The sequence below is a fragment of the Leiobunum rupestre genome, chromosome 8, assembly GCF_980474605.1.
Source record: "Leiobunum rupestre chromosome 8, qqLeiRupe1.1.hap1, whole genome shotgun sequence".
Lineage (NCBI taxonomy): Eukaryota > Metazoa > Arthropoda > Arachnida > Opiliones > Sclerosomatidae > Leiobunum > Leiobunum rupestre.
This window is the reverse complement of record NC_143391.1, coordinates 52429498-52445126: the sequence shown is the minus strand read 5'-3', so window position 1 is coordinate 52445126 and position 15629 is coordinate 52429498. Positions and strand designations below refer to the sequence as shown.

Here is a 15629-nt window from a genome sequence, read left to right as displayed (position 1 = left end):
AGGCTTCATAGCAAACATAACCAATTGAAAAATATAATTATAACCGAATAAGCTTAATAGCAAAAATAACGAATTGAAAAATAATTATAATTATTATCGAATCGGTTAGCCTGCATGACAATAGCGAAATGAAAAATATATAACACTAGCGTCGGTGGCTGAGGTGTTAGAGTAAATCTCTCCACGCAGCAGACCCGGGTTCGATTCCCGGCCGGCGCCAATAAATCGCAAATAGACACGAAGACGAATACCGTGAACAATTGGTGGAAACCCTACCATTGGAAGTTGAGAGTTTGTAAAACACTTAGCATTCGGTCCGTCCCAAAAGTCAACAAGAAAAAGTTGGAGAGCAAATGCACGTACACACAACCAACACAAACATAACACAACCAACACTAACGTAACACACTCAACACCAACAACCGTCATAACACAAACTTAACATTCACACCCTACACATAAACTTTAAAATAACGTAATATCCAATCAAACTGCATCCACACTGTCGCGACGGTGAGCGTAAAACCATCAAAACCAAACCCAACCGCATTGTAATCCGTTAACGCTCACGATGTCGGGCCGACTTTATATTAACGCTTATTTCCGACACAAAACTGATCTAATTATTAGATGCCGCGTTTTTCGAATACAAATAAGTTTGAAGAAAAAATAAAAGTGAATAAAAAATTATCTCGGAAAATCAACAAATAGTCAGAAAATAAATAAAATATCCCCTTTTCCTAAATATATGTGGTCTGTTTCGTAAAGTTAATGTCGAATCCCATAATGAAATGTAAGGTCTATTTTAAGTCAGATAATGGTCGACATACCGACCATAAATAATCCGAAAAAAGGATTTACGATTTTAGTATCGAAAAAAGATTTTAGGTTGGCATTTGGTCGTCGACCGTACCCCGACCCTAAAACGACATCATGTGCTACAGGAGTATTACCGAATCGTTTATTGGAAAGCCACCATCGGTCAAAATATTACAGTTTATGACAAGGGTTAAGTTTGAGAGTTTTCAATTGAAATAACGCGGTATTTCGACACATATGCCTTCGAGGTGGAGAAAAAACTATCAATAAAATGAAATTCTAGAATCTCGAACGAGAATGCGTAAAACCGCTTGAAAAAGAAAATAGGAGACAAGACGGAGGAAAACCACGTACATAAGGCTATGAAATGTATTTAAACTAGAAATTTGATTAAAACATTAATAAAATTACAGTAATAATATTATAGAATTAATCTATATTTTTTATGAATAAAACAATTAAGGGACAACGGAAACATGGATAAATCATCGAAAGAAAAGTTTTTCGTTTATATTGCATCCAAACTTGAATATTATTCGATTTTCTTCAGTTAATCTACGATTTCGGTCGCCGTTTGGTCTTCAAAACACAGACCGACCATGTCGGGATGCTACGCACGTAGTTAAAAGATTGAGTTATTTGATTTATGTCTAGCAGGTGTTTTCTTAAACGGTCACCCAGACGACGACCGGTTTCGCCGATATATAGCATGTCACAGATTGTAGATGATAGGGCGTAGATCAGATATGACGTGGTAAATTAGAAAGGGGTTAGATTCAATCGCCATTCGTATAGCTAATAATGCACCTCAGCTAATAACCGGTTAAACAAATTATCAAGCTGAAAGTATCACGTCAATCGTCACCAAACATATTTGGGGTAAATAAATAGATCGTACTTAGGGGTTGTCAAATGGTCACCAAGTTTTAAGCGCTGTAATAAACATAAAGATGGCAGTTTGTTACTATTTCAACATAAAACAAACCGCATACAGCAACAACCTGATTGCCGTTCTGCAAATTCGAGCCCGGAAGCTCCTGATTTCTTCAGTATTTACCCTTGAATTTAAAAATAAAAGGAATGTTACCCAATTCAGAGATAAATCTACGTCAAATCCTCTCTGAAACATTTCTGCCATTGGAACATCTACTGTTTTAACACTTGAAAAGAAAAGTTTAATTATTAGAAAGTAGTTCAATCATGGAGTAAAGAAGTATAAAGGAGAGCTTGCAAGACCGCAAAATATGAGAAGAAACCTAAAAACCGCTTTCGTCTCCAACACTACCCTCCAGCATTTCACTCCCTTCATCGAGGAGATAGAGATGAGCGGCGTGACCTAGAATAAGACGACGTTAACCAGATATCCTCATTTATAAATGCGCTTAAAGATGCCTATTCTGCAAATTTGAGGCGGCGAGGATGATGAGTTTTCATTCTTAACACTGTTTTTTTTTCTGGGTCTCCTAAACCAATAAATGTTTAAATTCAAATCGAAATAATAATAATAATAAAAACAAAAAATTAAATAAATCATAAAAACCATTTATACTAGAAGTCCAGGTAAACGTGGTAAGGGTTCATCTTATTGGAAAATTTTGTTTTACTATATCGCCTTGATAGGTAGACTTAGTCTTCCTTCAAAACACATTCAAACGAATTCGGCGATATTTTTCTAGCCTATTTACACGACGACTTCGGATATAGTAACATCGTGATGTTTCTAGAATATTTAACCATTGAGTTCCCTCAGCGATGTATTTAACTGTTCTGTTCAAGATCCACAGATCTGACACAAAACACAACTTTTAATTCTGAGAGTTCACCAGGTATATCACAACGCCAGTTACGAAACTGTAAAACTAGCCACAAATTAAAAACTGAGCTCGCCGTTTTGTGACGTGACACCGACTTCATTTTGTATTATGCAAGATCGAACTGAAATTTGTAGAGTGAAGGAAGAAATTGTTGAACCATAATTTTTATAGTCCTCCCAGTGACATACAAACACTTTAACAATAAAACGATTATTTGGGTAGAAGCAACTGGTTTTTCCATCTCTCCTAAAATGGTTAAAAGTAGGCCTTTTCTTCATCTAACTTATAATGTACCTTTTTAAGTAAGCGGCACATTGTTTTTATTTTACACCTACCGTGAAATTCTTATATTTGGAATGAAATTTACTGCTTAAAGACTTTTATTTTGAAAACATATACCCTCTGAATTTCATAATTCCATTTTATATACTTTCGAGCAACTTGAAACACCGTCTTGTTAACAACGACTAAGCCACTAATTCTAAACACTAATTTTAAACCACTTTCTTCTGTGGTTACAGATTACGCTTTTTTCCCTTAATAAAATATTTAGTTTAATTTTATCCGTAGAAAGTGATTAGTATAGTCAGAACCATTGGGAACGTGTTGCGAAGAAAAGGATTTACTTGGAATTCTCGTTTCTTTTCCGCACTACAAAGTTGTGGAGACAAAAGGTGCCCAAGTCGTGGTGATGGAAAATCTTCGCTCGACATGGTATAGTTGACAAGTAACCTGAAGATAACGTCTCATTTAACTCTATAAAGTTTACAAGCTTTACCAAAGAATATGGGTTGAGAAACACATTCTTAAGTTCACGATATCGAAAGTCCAACGGACTCGCCAGCTCAACTGCCGATGGGTCAACAAGAACGGAAAATGCAAAGAAAAAGTGTGTTGTAAAAACCAGTATCAGTGACAGGTTATGTTCCAGTTATGCCCTAAACTTAATTTTGTTGTAATGCCCTTTCTATAAAGGTGTTTTTAATCTTTTTTCTACTACGAGGACCAAGTGCGCCTATTGGGTAACTCCGACGTTGAACACTAGTAAAAGTTTCTTCCAGCAGGCTCTCCATTATATTTCTTAATCCATAATATTTGCGTAAGTCCATAAATGGCATGGAGCAAAGACGAAAGTGTACTCTATTGTTGCCACAAAGACCTGAAACAAGTCACTAACCTGAAATTGGAACGATGCTCTATTGCACAAATCACTTCTTTCACATAATTATTTATTGAAATAATAAAAACGGCTTCCTAATATCAAAATTGAAAATGAAATATATGAATAAAGATTGTGAAATTTTATGGCTAGAGATAATGTATACCTCATATATTTCTCGGTATCCAGGAAAGTAAATTATATTATTAGGTTTATTGTACAAATAACACATTACTGGTTGGATTTTAAACTATTTCTTTTTAAGTCGAGATCATAGAGGTAGAAAAATGTTTTTTTTTACCGCATTGGGAATATTTGTAAATCCTAAATTTTCAAGGACTAATATATAAAGTAAAGAGTCTTAAAAATCCAGGTTAACATTTAAACTATTCGGGAGACACAAAGAAATGTGTTGCCTTCTTACTATAAAGAGTGATAAAGAACGCAGATATGTAGGACTTTTCTACCTACTCACGAATTTTATCACTCTTGGCAGTGCAATCCATAGGTGGTTCTTACCTACCAGTACATTTCTTTATCAAAATCTAAATAAATGAAATTAATTTGAAGAACTGTTTCCCTGGTTCGTTTGTTTCATAGTTTCTGACAAAACGACTACTCTTGCTCTATTAAAAAACATTTTTCCATTTTTTCACGAAATTCTCTTAAGAAATTATTATGGGACACAGGTTTAAGGATCAATTTTTACCAGATTCTAGCTACTGATATTTAACATAAGCTGAATTTTAATTTATAGACTCGTGCTCAAGTGCTAGTACGGGAAAGTTAGATATTAACATATAACTGTTTTTTAATTTTAGATTACGTACAGTTTTGTATGTAAATGAGTGGCTCACCTGGAATTTCCTTATTTAAGTCAAAAATAGAACCCGTTTGGGAGGAAACATTTGAACTTGTTAAAATAGCAGGTGAAGGAAAGAAATTAAATTAATTTACATGCATAAGTAAATTTATTTTTTCTATCAAAACTAAATACGGTAGAGTTGTGAATCTTTCAAGGACTATTTTTTAGGTAAAAACTAAAACAAAATTCAAATAAAGTTAATTATATTGAACAAGACCTATTTTTAACTTAAATAGAATGTCACGAAAAAAACAAACTAAGAAAATATCTTTTTCTGCCATATTTGAAACTTCTTAATTTTTTTTCAAAGCATTAGTGTGTCACTAATTTTTAATGCAGCTCTTTCTTTAATTCATCCAAAGAATTAAAAAATTGTTTGAGGTTCAATGAAACGTCTATTTCCTATTTCAAAACAGTAGTTGTCTAAAACATCTAAGATAGAACTACAAATCCTTTATAAATAAACAATTCCTGTGGCGTTTCATCAAGGATCGGGTGTACGAAACACGAAACGAGCGTGGCCGTTAAGCGCAATAGATGTTCTCCGTCATGCTACACCCAATATGATTATAATAATATTAATAAAACTCAGCTAAGCGAATACCCAAAGGAACCACATAGGCCTAGGTCCACAAGTAACTTGTGAAGCCAATTACAAGGGCCAGTTTAGTTGCGTAAACGGATGTTCTCCAGCCCTTTAAGCCACGCAAGCCAACAATTCGGTAAGTTTTTATGGAAAGGAGAAACCGAATAGTGCAGGGAACATCACTATAAGTAGCTGAGAGAAAAGAAACAAACTCAACGCAGAAGGAGTGATTACGAAATGTGACAAGCTTGGAGTGAATCCACCTCCTCTCGCTGCCAGTCGAGAGTTCTAACCACTTTGCCACCCCAGAGTACATTTAAAAATTTGCTTACTCGTGCATAGACCAGTTTTTGAACCTTTTCTCATTAAATAAAAATAATTAGCTGTGGTTAAAAATTATGCTAAGATATACGGAATTTTCCAAGCGTATTGTAATTCCTTTAAAATTCCCTAACTTTATTCATTCTTTCCTGAATTATGGATTTGTATTTTACAAGAAAATAAAATGTACGACAATAACATAAATAATAACGACCATCAGAATACATGCTTACTTGAACTACTCCCAACTTTAAAATTGAAAAATCTCTTTCTTGGTCCAATTCCATCCTAAATTCTCTACCTGGAATGGAAAAATAACAACCATTTTAAAAATATGATAAGGATATTAAATATTTGAACTAAATATGCATATTTATTTAACTGTATATTAAAGTTTTAACCATAAGCCATTAGGCCTACCTATGTAAATTAAAATGCGCAATGGCTAATTGAAATATGGTTCCTTCAAAAATGCAATTTTTTTTATAAATAATGAAAATAATATTTCAAGAGTTTGCTTTCGATATGATCCGTGAAAAAAATTCTTTTCTGTATAATTAATATGCAGTTGGTTTTATAATAATAATTTTTTTTATAAATGTAGTATAGTATAAAACTGAAAGTTATTGAACAATATGATATTTATTAAAAAGTCAGAGTAAAAATTTTATATAATAGTGAACCTGGGAAATCGTATAATCCGATACAACCGGTAATGTCATCAGAAATGCCCTGCAATAGCGTGTACAGCCGAAACGTTTGACAAAACAGTCATGGCCAGTGAGTGAACCCTAAAGCTGACAGTTACACCTTAGACGAAAGGCTTGATTTAAATTATATGTTTGGCTCCCTCTATTCGAAGTTACGCTTTTACACTCTACAGAAAATACAACGAAATTAGGTCCAAAATAAATTGGATTTCCCATTCGATTTAGCCTTAAGCGCCCAACTTTGCGCCGCTAATGGTTTCGTCGAGTCCTAAAACAGACTTAATCAAACACGGCAACGGCAGAAAAAATACTTTTGTTATCCTGTGCTATATCGCGTGATAGTGTATAGGTAACCTTTAGGTCCTTATCGTTTTCTACACTCGTTTTCTCCCTCTGGAATATTATAAAGGTAAATTGGAATTTGCTTCCTCTATATAGTGATAGTAAAATACTGCAATAGTAAAAGCGTTTTGTGTCAATAGTTATCTCTTTATTTTGATCCACGAGTCTTTTTTGCTACATTTCATTCAAACCAGGAATATTTAAAAATGTTCAAAATGTCATGGAAATTTTAAATATTTCGTATAAATAGGAATATACCATGGCGTAAAATTAAAGTTTAATGAAGGAGTCTGAATTTCAATTAAGACAAGTCTCTCTCTCATGGTCAGATATTATCAGCTCACCTGGAAACATTAGTTAAAAATAAGTTTAAAAAAACCTCTTTTAATCGAGAAAACTGCATTCCTATTAGACCTTGAGCTCTGTTTGAAACCTTCACATCAAAGTCTATAGAAATATTTATACCCGATGTTATCATTTGGATTATTGACTGATAGACTGTTCGTTAACTGTCCGTTTTCAATTTAATAATTAATAATTATTCGTAGAAAATAAAAAAGCATAAGAACCTATCACAAATAGCCTTAATGCCGCTGAGGTCTTTGGGTTGGTGGAGTTTCAGTTTTGACCTTTAACAAATCATTATAAAAAATTAGATTTGGCTATGAATTAACAGAAATTAAGGTTAACTTTCGTTAGAGATATTGAATTCCAAAAACAATTGTCCCTTACGCCGCCGAAGACCGTTATCCGAGAAAATAGTGAGGCCATTTGGGTTAGAAGAGTTTCAGCTTAAGCCATATCAAATAATAAAAGGAAATATCATATTTCGCCATTAGTCAATTAATTGAAATTTACGTTAACGAACTTGGGACGTATTGACTTCCTACAGCTAGCCTTTCAATTGAAAATTAGGTTTTATTTTTTGGAAGTATTGCCTTCCTACTACAGCTAGCTTATTAATTTAAATTTATGTTTACTTACTTTCGACGTATTGATTTCCTACTACAGCTTGCCTTTTAATTAAAATTAGGTTAACTTTATTTGGACAAATTAACTTCCTACTACAGCTAGCCTATTTATTGCAATTAGGTTTACTTACTTGCGATGTTTTGACTTCCTACTACAGCAGCGTACAGCTAGCCTATTAATTGTTGTTTAGGTTGACTTACTTTGGACGTATTGACTTCCTACATCAGCTAGTCTTTTAATTGAAATTTAGGTTATCTTACTTGAGATATTTTGACTTCTTGGGACGTATTGACTTCTTACTACAGTTTTTTTTAATTGATATTAAGGTTATATAACTTGGGACGTTTTGACTTGCTACTACCGCTAAACTATTAATTTAAAATTAGGTTTATAAACTTGGTACGTTTTGACTTCCTACATCAACAAGCATATTAATATAAATTTACGTTAACTTACTTTGGACGAATGGACTTCGTACTACAACAAGCCTTAACGCCGCCAAAAACCACCATCCGATAATGAGGCTATTTGGCCCGGGTTGGAACTTGAAGGAGTTTCAGTTTAGTTTTACCAAACTATTAAGAGTTCGCTATTGAATAATGAATTAATATTAAGTTCTACTTACTTTAGGCGTATTGATTTTCTACTACAACTAGCCCCAACGCCGCCAATGACCGTCATTCGAACTCCAGAGGAAAAAGGCAAAGTGACGCGCAAAACCAAAAGTAAAACTAACGTAACAGTTGACCTTTGTATTTCGCGAAAATTCCAAATCGCGCAAATATTATGGTTAATCGACTAACAAGACTAAAGCTGTTGTGTACAGTAAAAGTTGGTAATGGAATTTACATGTAAATTTTTTACGGTAATTTAACAGGAAGCTATTTTTGGGGTATAAGACAAGTATTTGTCGACTTGAAACTGACCGTAAAACCAGTAAAATCACAAATCTAGGTTTCCCATTACCTACAATCTTTCTATTTTAATCTTTTGTTAACATTTTTAAACTACTTATGTATAAAATCAATGAATTTAATCAAACTTGAGCAATTTTATTTACGGAATATTTTTTCCTTAAAACTCTGTTTGGTGCGTCATTACTGGGGGTTGTTATAACGACTAGCGGTGGAGTCTAAGGTAAAACTTCATTGGAGGGAAATATTGACCGAACCAACGACTGTATAATGGGCTTCTTTTAATATTTGCTATAGTCACTCCCCTGGGACGCTGGAAAAGGTAAAGTTTTTCAGTGTTACTGGGTCTTACTCGCTCTTTTGGATGGCTCGGATTTGAATCATGTGGTGTAATTTGAATTTCACGTAACTTTCTCTCTTGTTTCCTTTCTTTCACTGGCACGGACTGGGGATCTCTCGATGTTGTGTGGGATAGAATACAATGGCTCTTTTCTCTAAGTAAAGACAAACTGGGAATAAAATTATTTAGGCATTAAGTTTAATTTTAATGTTACGGGGGTTTATATATTTTAATAACTTGCTTTAGGGGCGTTCTGGGGATACTAAACTCTACAATTGTAATTAACTTTACTGAAAAATATACATTTTTGACTTTTTGATATCAATAGACCAGTGGCAACATTTGAAATTATTTACGAAATAATTGAAATTGAACACGAAATCCCGTTATATTTCAATAAGAACCAAAATGTACAACTCTCCTAACTATTAATAAACGCGTCCGCTTTAGCTGAATTGATTGGGTTATTATTACATATTTATTATAGCTTATTTCTGCAATTACAATTTTGATAACTGTGGGTATTTGGATGGACTTTTTCTTGATTCCTAAGTATTTGAATTAACTTGTTGCTTGGTTGGCTTATTATTATTTATTTTTTTTTCTGGTTTTATTTCGGTTATAGAAAGTGTTGATAATGTGAGGAAGAATTCGTGTCTACGATTTTTTTATTGTATTGATTATAACCGGCTTCGTTGGGTTGTCGTGGTGAGTCCACGCAGTTTTTATTAGTGCTTTCACTTATAGTTTTGATTTTCGCTTAAACTTTTGTTTTCGGTATATATTTAATTGTTTAAGACGTATAATACAATGGGTTGGTTTTTGTCGGTAAAATAATTTTTCGCACTAATAAATTTTACGTTTCGTGAGCGTACTAACAAATGTTAATATTGTATTTTATATTTATCATTATTGTTGCTTTGTTAATTTAATAACGCTTTTGTTCTAACGATGGTTTTTTGTTCTATTGAAATTTGAAATTTTTTTTATAATTAATAATTATTAAAAACAAAAGAGCTGCTACTTCATGGTTTATTTTAATTTAAAATCACTCGGGAGCTTTCGGACCGAGGTCCTTCTTCAGCCGCGTCTTTGAAATTAAAATAAACCATGAAGTAGCAGATCTTTTGTTTTTAATAATTATTAATTTAGTCAACCATGGTCAAAAAAGAAAATATTTATAATTGTTTTATAATATTAATTTCCATTATAATAGAAATATTCTCACCGGGATCGCACTTTTAGGAGGACGCTTTGAATACGGCGAAATATCGTTTAGTGCCGTGTCCAGTAGTTAATACGCCCAATTGCCACTCTTACGAGGTGATCTATATTTTGACTTGCTACCTTGTTACTCCTTGTTACTCAAAGAACACGAATTTCTACCAATTCCCAACTTTTGGTTCTGGGAACATCTTGAAAAATTGGTACACAAGAATGAAGTCCACAACATTGATGACTTACGACAACGAATTATTGATCGCTGTGAATTTATTCGCGAAAGAAACGGGTCTAGATGACGCAACGTGCCGAAGCCGAACCGTATAAGGGGTTTAATTAGGTTAAGCATCTGCTTAAAATTCTAACCTGCTAGCTTCCACAGTGCATTAAATTTTACCTTCAACGAGTAGTCCCACCCACCACCGTTTGGGAGCGCAACCATAGTTTTCGGTCGCGAATTCGTATCATGTCTCGAATCTTCGAACGGGTTCAATAATGATTAGCGTGTGCACCAGGTGATCCATCTGTACATTTATTGTAATTCAGATAATTTTGTACTAATGGCATTTGAAAAAAAACGAAATTTAATTTAAGTAACTTTCTTTCAATTGACGTGGCTAATTTCTTTACGTAGAATACTTCTTTGAAAAAATAAAGACCTTTTGATACTAGTGATTCTTTTATCTTTTACTATAAAAAACCAAATACTTAGTTAAAGAAAACAATTGGGTTCAAGGAATAATAGAAACTGCAAATTGGCGCGCTTTTCGACCTTTAGAAGGTCTATTTTTGACGACCTATTACTAGGATACGGTTCAATTTAGGAAAACCTTTCTTAGGACCTTACTTCTTGTTATCCAAAGAACACGCCGGTAAATTTGTGCCAGACGGAAGGCTGCAAAAAATACTTAAGATTATTAACTCGGTCGATTTATCGTGTAGCGGTTATTTAGTGATGTTTGTTAAAATTTAAAATAGTTAATTACGCGTTTTTAGATTGTAAGTGAAATAATTAAATTAATTAGTGTAAAAATTGTATTGTATGACTGTAAATTTTAAGTGTATTAACCTTTGTAAAAATAATAGTGTTGTATATAATATTTCGATTGTTGTAAATAGGCCTAAAAATATTCCATTTTTGTTGTAAAGAAAATAAATTTTACTTCAGAGAGGAAATCCTCTCTGAAGGTCGTTCATTGTATATCATGTTTCAAATGTATTGTGTGTACGAGAGTGTGGAAAACCGAAAGATAATTCAGCTGCCCATCCTAGAAGTCGTGGGAGTAGGGGTACGTGGTCAGCTTGTCGCCTGTCTAAATTTTCCAGGCATTGCCCGCCCACTCATCCCCCTCCCCCCCATTTGAAAGGAGGGGCCCTTTCCGAAGGGTAAAAAGCGCTGTAGAACCAAGAAATCAACCAGAATCGAATAAGCTTTCGAACTCGAAGTCCTTAGCCAAAGCAGATAGTCATTTCCTTCAGAAATAATAAAGTATTAAAGTTGTTCGGTTACCAAAAAATGTTGTATTTTTTACATTAACGTCGTCCAGCAAGGGTTCCTACTGTTTCAGTCCGGTAGGAAACTTAAATTAGCTCTCCCCTAAGACTAAATCGCCTAATATCAGAAAGAAATTCTTCAATGTTAATATAAACCGGAAAGGCCCAGAGGAAACTTTAAATTTAGAACAAAGAGATGCTGTATTAAGTCTTGCCAAATTGAGATAAATTATTATGTTTTCTATGGCTAGAGTTTCTAAGTCGAAGCTCAACGCGGCTAATTTCCAATCTAGTGTAAATACAACGTTTACTTTTCTTATTTCTTATACAAGAAACAAATAGCTAGAACGTGTAGGAAAGATAGACGTACATGTAGCGTTATGGCGTGCAGCCTTTACGAGGTACGCGTTCGTCGTACACTTTAGTTTTGTACTAACTGAATATTTTTAATATTTCAAAATGAGAAAGTCTAGACACTGCATACGTTATTAGTAATGTTTCGCATCATCTACGTTAACAAAACTAGACTCTAAACAATTATAAAATATTCTTTCGCTCCAATAATGTTGATTTGTCATTAGTTTAAGACGATTTTCAACGTCTGGTAAAGATTTTGGGTAACCTATTTGGTTTCGTTCATCGCGTGTCGCTTAACCACCATTATTATCTTTGGATAATGGGAGAGGTGTTGGTGTTCCAAAATATTTGGATTGCACTTAATTTTAAAAGTAGCCAAGTAAAATAGAACCAATTTTTCGTTATAGACGTTGAACTGAAAGCGCGCTTCATCGGTTTTAATTAAATATCTTGTGTAGGTCTACCGCCTACGTACTTCAGCCGTTTTCAATCCAACGTCTTGAGAGTCTTAACCTGTTTATTAATTGAATCCTGACTATGTTTTACGTAAGCTTGTCAGAGCTATGAGCTAAATAAGCTAGAGACGCATATCCTTCTAGGTAGGCATGGCCCCCTTTGATCGATTTCCGAATGATCGATAAGAGGTTTATTTGATTGACACTGCTGTTTCATTTTATCGATAAGTTTTTTAAAGGGACCATTTGATAGAAAAATGGACCACATTATTTTTCATAAGGGGAAAAATAAAAGTTTTAGGTTCTAGGAAGTGAGTGTCTTGAGTATTAAATTAATAGCTGCAGCCATTGAATGCTCATTTTGAAATAATGGCTGCTCAATATCGGGTTGGGTTGGGTTCGATTAATTTTACGATTGAACTCTGGTTTGTGTATCATATATACACTGAGTAAAATTAAATCTGCAATTTGATGATCATTTGGACTTTGCATTGACATTTTGATCGTGTGGGGACTGCTTTTCAGTTGTTGATCAAAATAATTTCTTGCCGATCACTTGGAAATCGATCGAATGGACCGAAATTTTCTAGGTAAGACGTCATATATAAGTCACTCCGTATAAAGCCAACAATTACAAATTACGACTCTGGGCATGTTAGCGGGGATGGTGTGTGTCAGAATTTATAGCCCGGTGTACCTAGTAACAAAGACCATACCACCGGAGGCCTATCATCATAGTTCCCTACGCCAGCGTCCCCCTAGCACGGACAAGTGTCAAATTCCGCATGGGTAGTTTTACCCTACTACTGATGGTCACACCTTAGACGCAAGCCACTAAATCCAGCAGAAGGTGCAGCAATGGGTGGACCATTTCCAACTTCGCACACAGCAGTGGGATTAAGAGTGGATGCTGTAGCATTTCCAGCCGACACCCTACTTACGTAGTTAAGGAGTCCAACCCTTTGGAGAGAGCTCCTAAAGGAGAATGATGGGCACACAGCATCCCAAGTAATCCGGCACAGCTGGCACCGGAGATCCTGGTGGGAACCCAAAAGAACGTGAAACAGGATGGCTGTGTCATCACATGGAGGCTCACCGCCCCACAGCAGGCAGCCAGTTTGCACGGACCCTCTCCGTTAGCCTAAGCCGAAGCTCAGTATCCAGCCCCTACCTGACGGAAGTCGGAGGTGGATATAGGACCATTAGATCAGAGCTAACATCTCCCAGTGCGCCACCGCCCTTAAGGCGGATGCACACATACGGTCGCGAGTGAGTTTCGCAAGAAATTTTCGCGCGCGATTAGCGCTGTTTCGGGCGACTACCATACACACATAAATTTTTTCGCGCGATTGTTGGAACTTCGAAACCTAGAAACATCGATGTAAAACGGAGGATGATCGAAATTCTATTTCCCTGTGGTCGAAATATTTATTTATCATATTGTATTAGTGCTCAAATTTCCGTACGGTCTCGATAAGTTTGATTTCTGTTTCCATTTTATTTGAAATTTCTAACGAAAGTAATAAAAGGTTACAAAACTGATCAAGGCGTAACAAAATGATGTGGTTGACGTATTGCGCAATGTTTTTGATCATGTGAACGAGTACCCTCTATCTATTGGCTGACCAGAGAATCGCCAAGCGAACCTCGCGTGTGATAATAGAGATAAATCCGATTATCAGCGAGGTGTCGCTTGCTCGCTCGCGAAAATAAAAAATGTTCACGGCACAAGCGCTCGCGCGAAAATTTCATGCGAAACTCACTAGCGACCGTATATGTGCATCCGCCTTTACGGTTTACAAGAGCCGGACTTCAACTCCCCGGTAAAGACACCAGTTATTGCACACTCTGACCCGTTAAGGACCTAGACCCCGTTTTACACGGAGCGTGTGTGCAAGCAAGACCTAGCCGTCATGAGTTAAAAACTCCGGAAAGTGCCTTCTATCGGTGAAAAGATTTAATAAGAAATTATTAATATGATGAAGGTGATTTTTGATTAAAATGTAAATAATATTTGACCGAGGCTTAAAAAGTTGGTTACGAGGTTTTGTTACGAATTGAATTATTATTGCCATTGAAATTAAATTAATTGGAATAATGTAAGTCTAATTGCTTTGCCCTATCCACGCAGACCGATATCGAATGAGTCTTTGGCAATGTATCTTCTCTGGAACTGGGCTAACGTCACTCCGCAACTTTTTAATATTCCTACGCCCACACATTTGGAAGCGTCATTTTTACCCTTCCTAGGGGACATAATCCCCTAGGACGGGTTTTACAATCACCCTGTCTGTTGATGGTGTGTGTGTGTCTGTCGGTGGGTGTGCGTGTCTGTCTGGGCTGCGAATGCGTTCGCATTTTCGGAGCAAAGTGTAATCGCAGCGTACGCAGTTTCTTAGAATTAGGCCAAAGGTTTTGGCAAAAGCACCCTCTTTTTATCATTGGGTTTATTATAATTTTCTTTTTCGAATTGTGATTGTACGTGAAGCATCTTCGAGGTTTAGGACGGACCGATTGCTAAGGGCTACGGTTAACGTCTCAAGGTCCAATTGGCAGGGTTTCCACCAATGTTCAGGGTATACGTTATAGTATCATTTTGCGATCGCAACGAGCGGGTTTCGAACGGGAGCCCTCCGGGACGACATGCAACTTTTCTACCACAGAACCACCGATACACGTTACGTTTTATTAAAAATTATACGCTAAGCTTTAGCGGAAGAGTATATTAATAGTTTTTAAAGTCTACATTTTTTACGTATCAAATTTTAAAGATCAAATCTTGTTTTAGCGCAGTCAGCAGGGATAAGAGTGTTAAAGGGTAGAACCCGTGGGTATCTACTACGTTAGTTTTTTGTAATTTATTAACGGGTTGTCTTATCTTGACGTTCATTGATATACGAGCTGTCGTTTAGTCAAGTGGCTTTTTGTAGTTTGTTAATGGGAAGGTTTTCGCTTCTTGTTAATACATTTTCTATTGGTGTGGATATTTAGATATCTACGATTCCTAATGCAGTCATGGATTTTCTGGGTGTACGATCCAGTATATGATATTGGAAATTGGATGGCATTGGTCTTTTTCATGCGGTATGTGTCACAACGTCAACAGGAAGTCTACGAGGCGTCCACTACCAGATGTCGAATATAGAAATTCTACGGTATCTTCATCAAGGGCGAGTGTGAAATAAAATGAGCGTTAGAGATGTGACAAGTATTTCGTAAGTGAGAAAAATACAAATACCCACTGTAGATATTTATTTCAT

At 35.4% G+C, this 15629-nt stretch overlaps 1 protein-coding gene across 18 annotated transcripts in view; it reads right to left on the bottom strand.

Annotated features, from left to right (window-relative positions):
- The window catches only part of LOC149933675 (uncharacterized), a 79815-nt gene that overhangs the window by 21782 nt on the left and 42404 nt on the right, over window positions 1–15629 (bottom strand). For 5 of the 18 annotated variants that reach the window (XM_090156218.1, XM_090156217.1, XM_090156219.1 and 2 more), the window contains 6 exons: window positions 10911–10958; window positions 8855–8996; window positions 6875–8177; window positions 5798–5865; window positions 3811–3887; window positions 3260–3365 (listed from right to left, as the gene is read on the bottom strand). In XM_090156218.1, the coding sequence (XP_090012344.1) occupies window positions 3260–3365; window positions 3811–3887; window positions 5798–5851 (237 nt within the window). In that variant the 5' untranslated portion in view covers window positions 5852–5865; window positions 6875–8177; window positions 8855–8996; window positions 10911–10958. The other 13 variants (XM_090156210.1, XM_090156205.1, XM_090156207.1 and 10 more) reach the window with 11 other exon arrangements.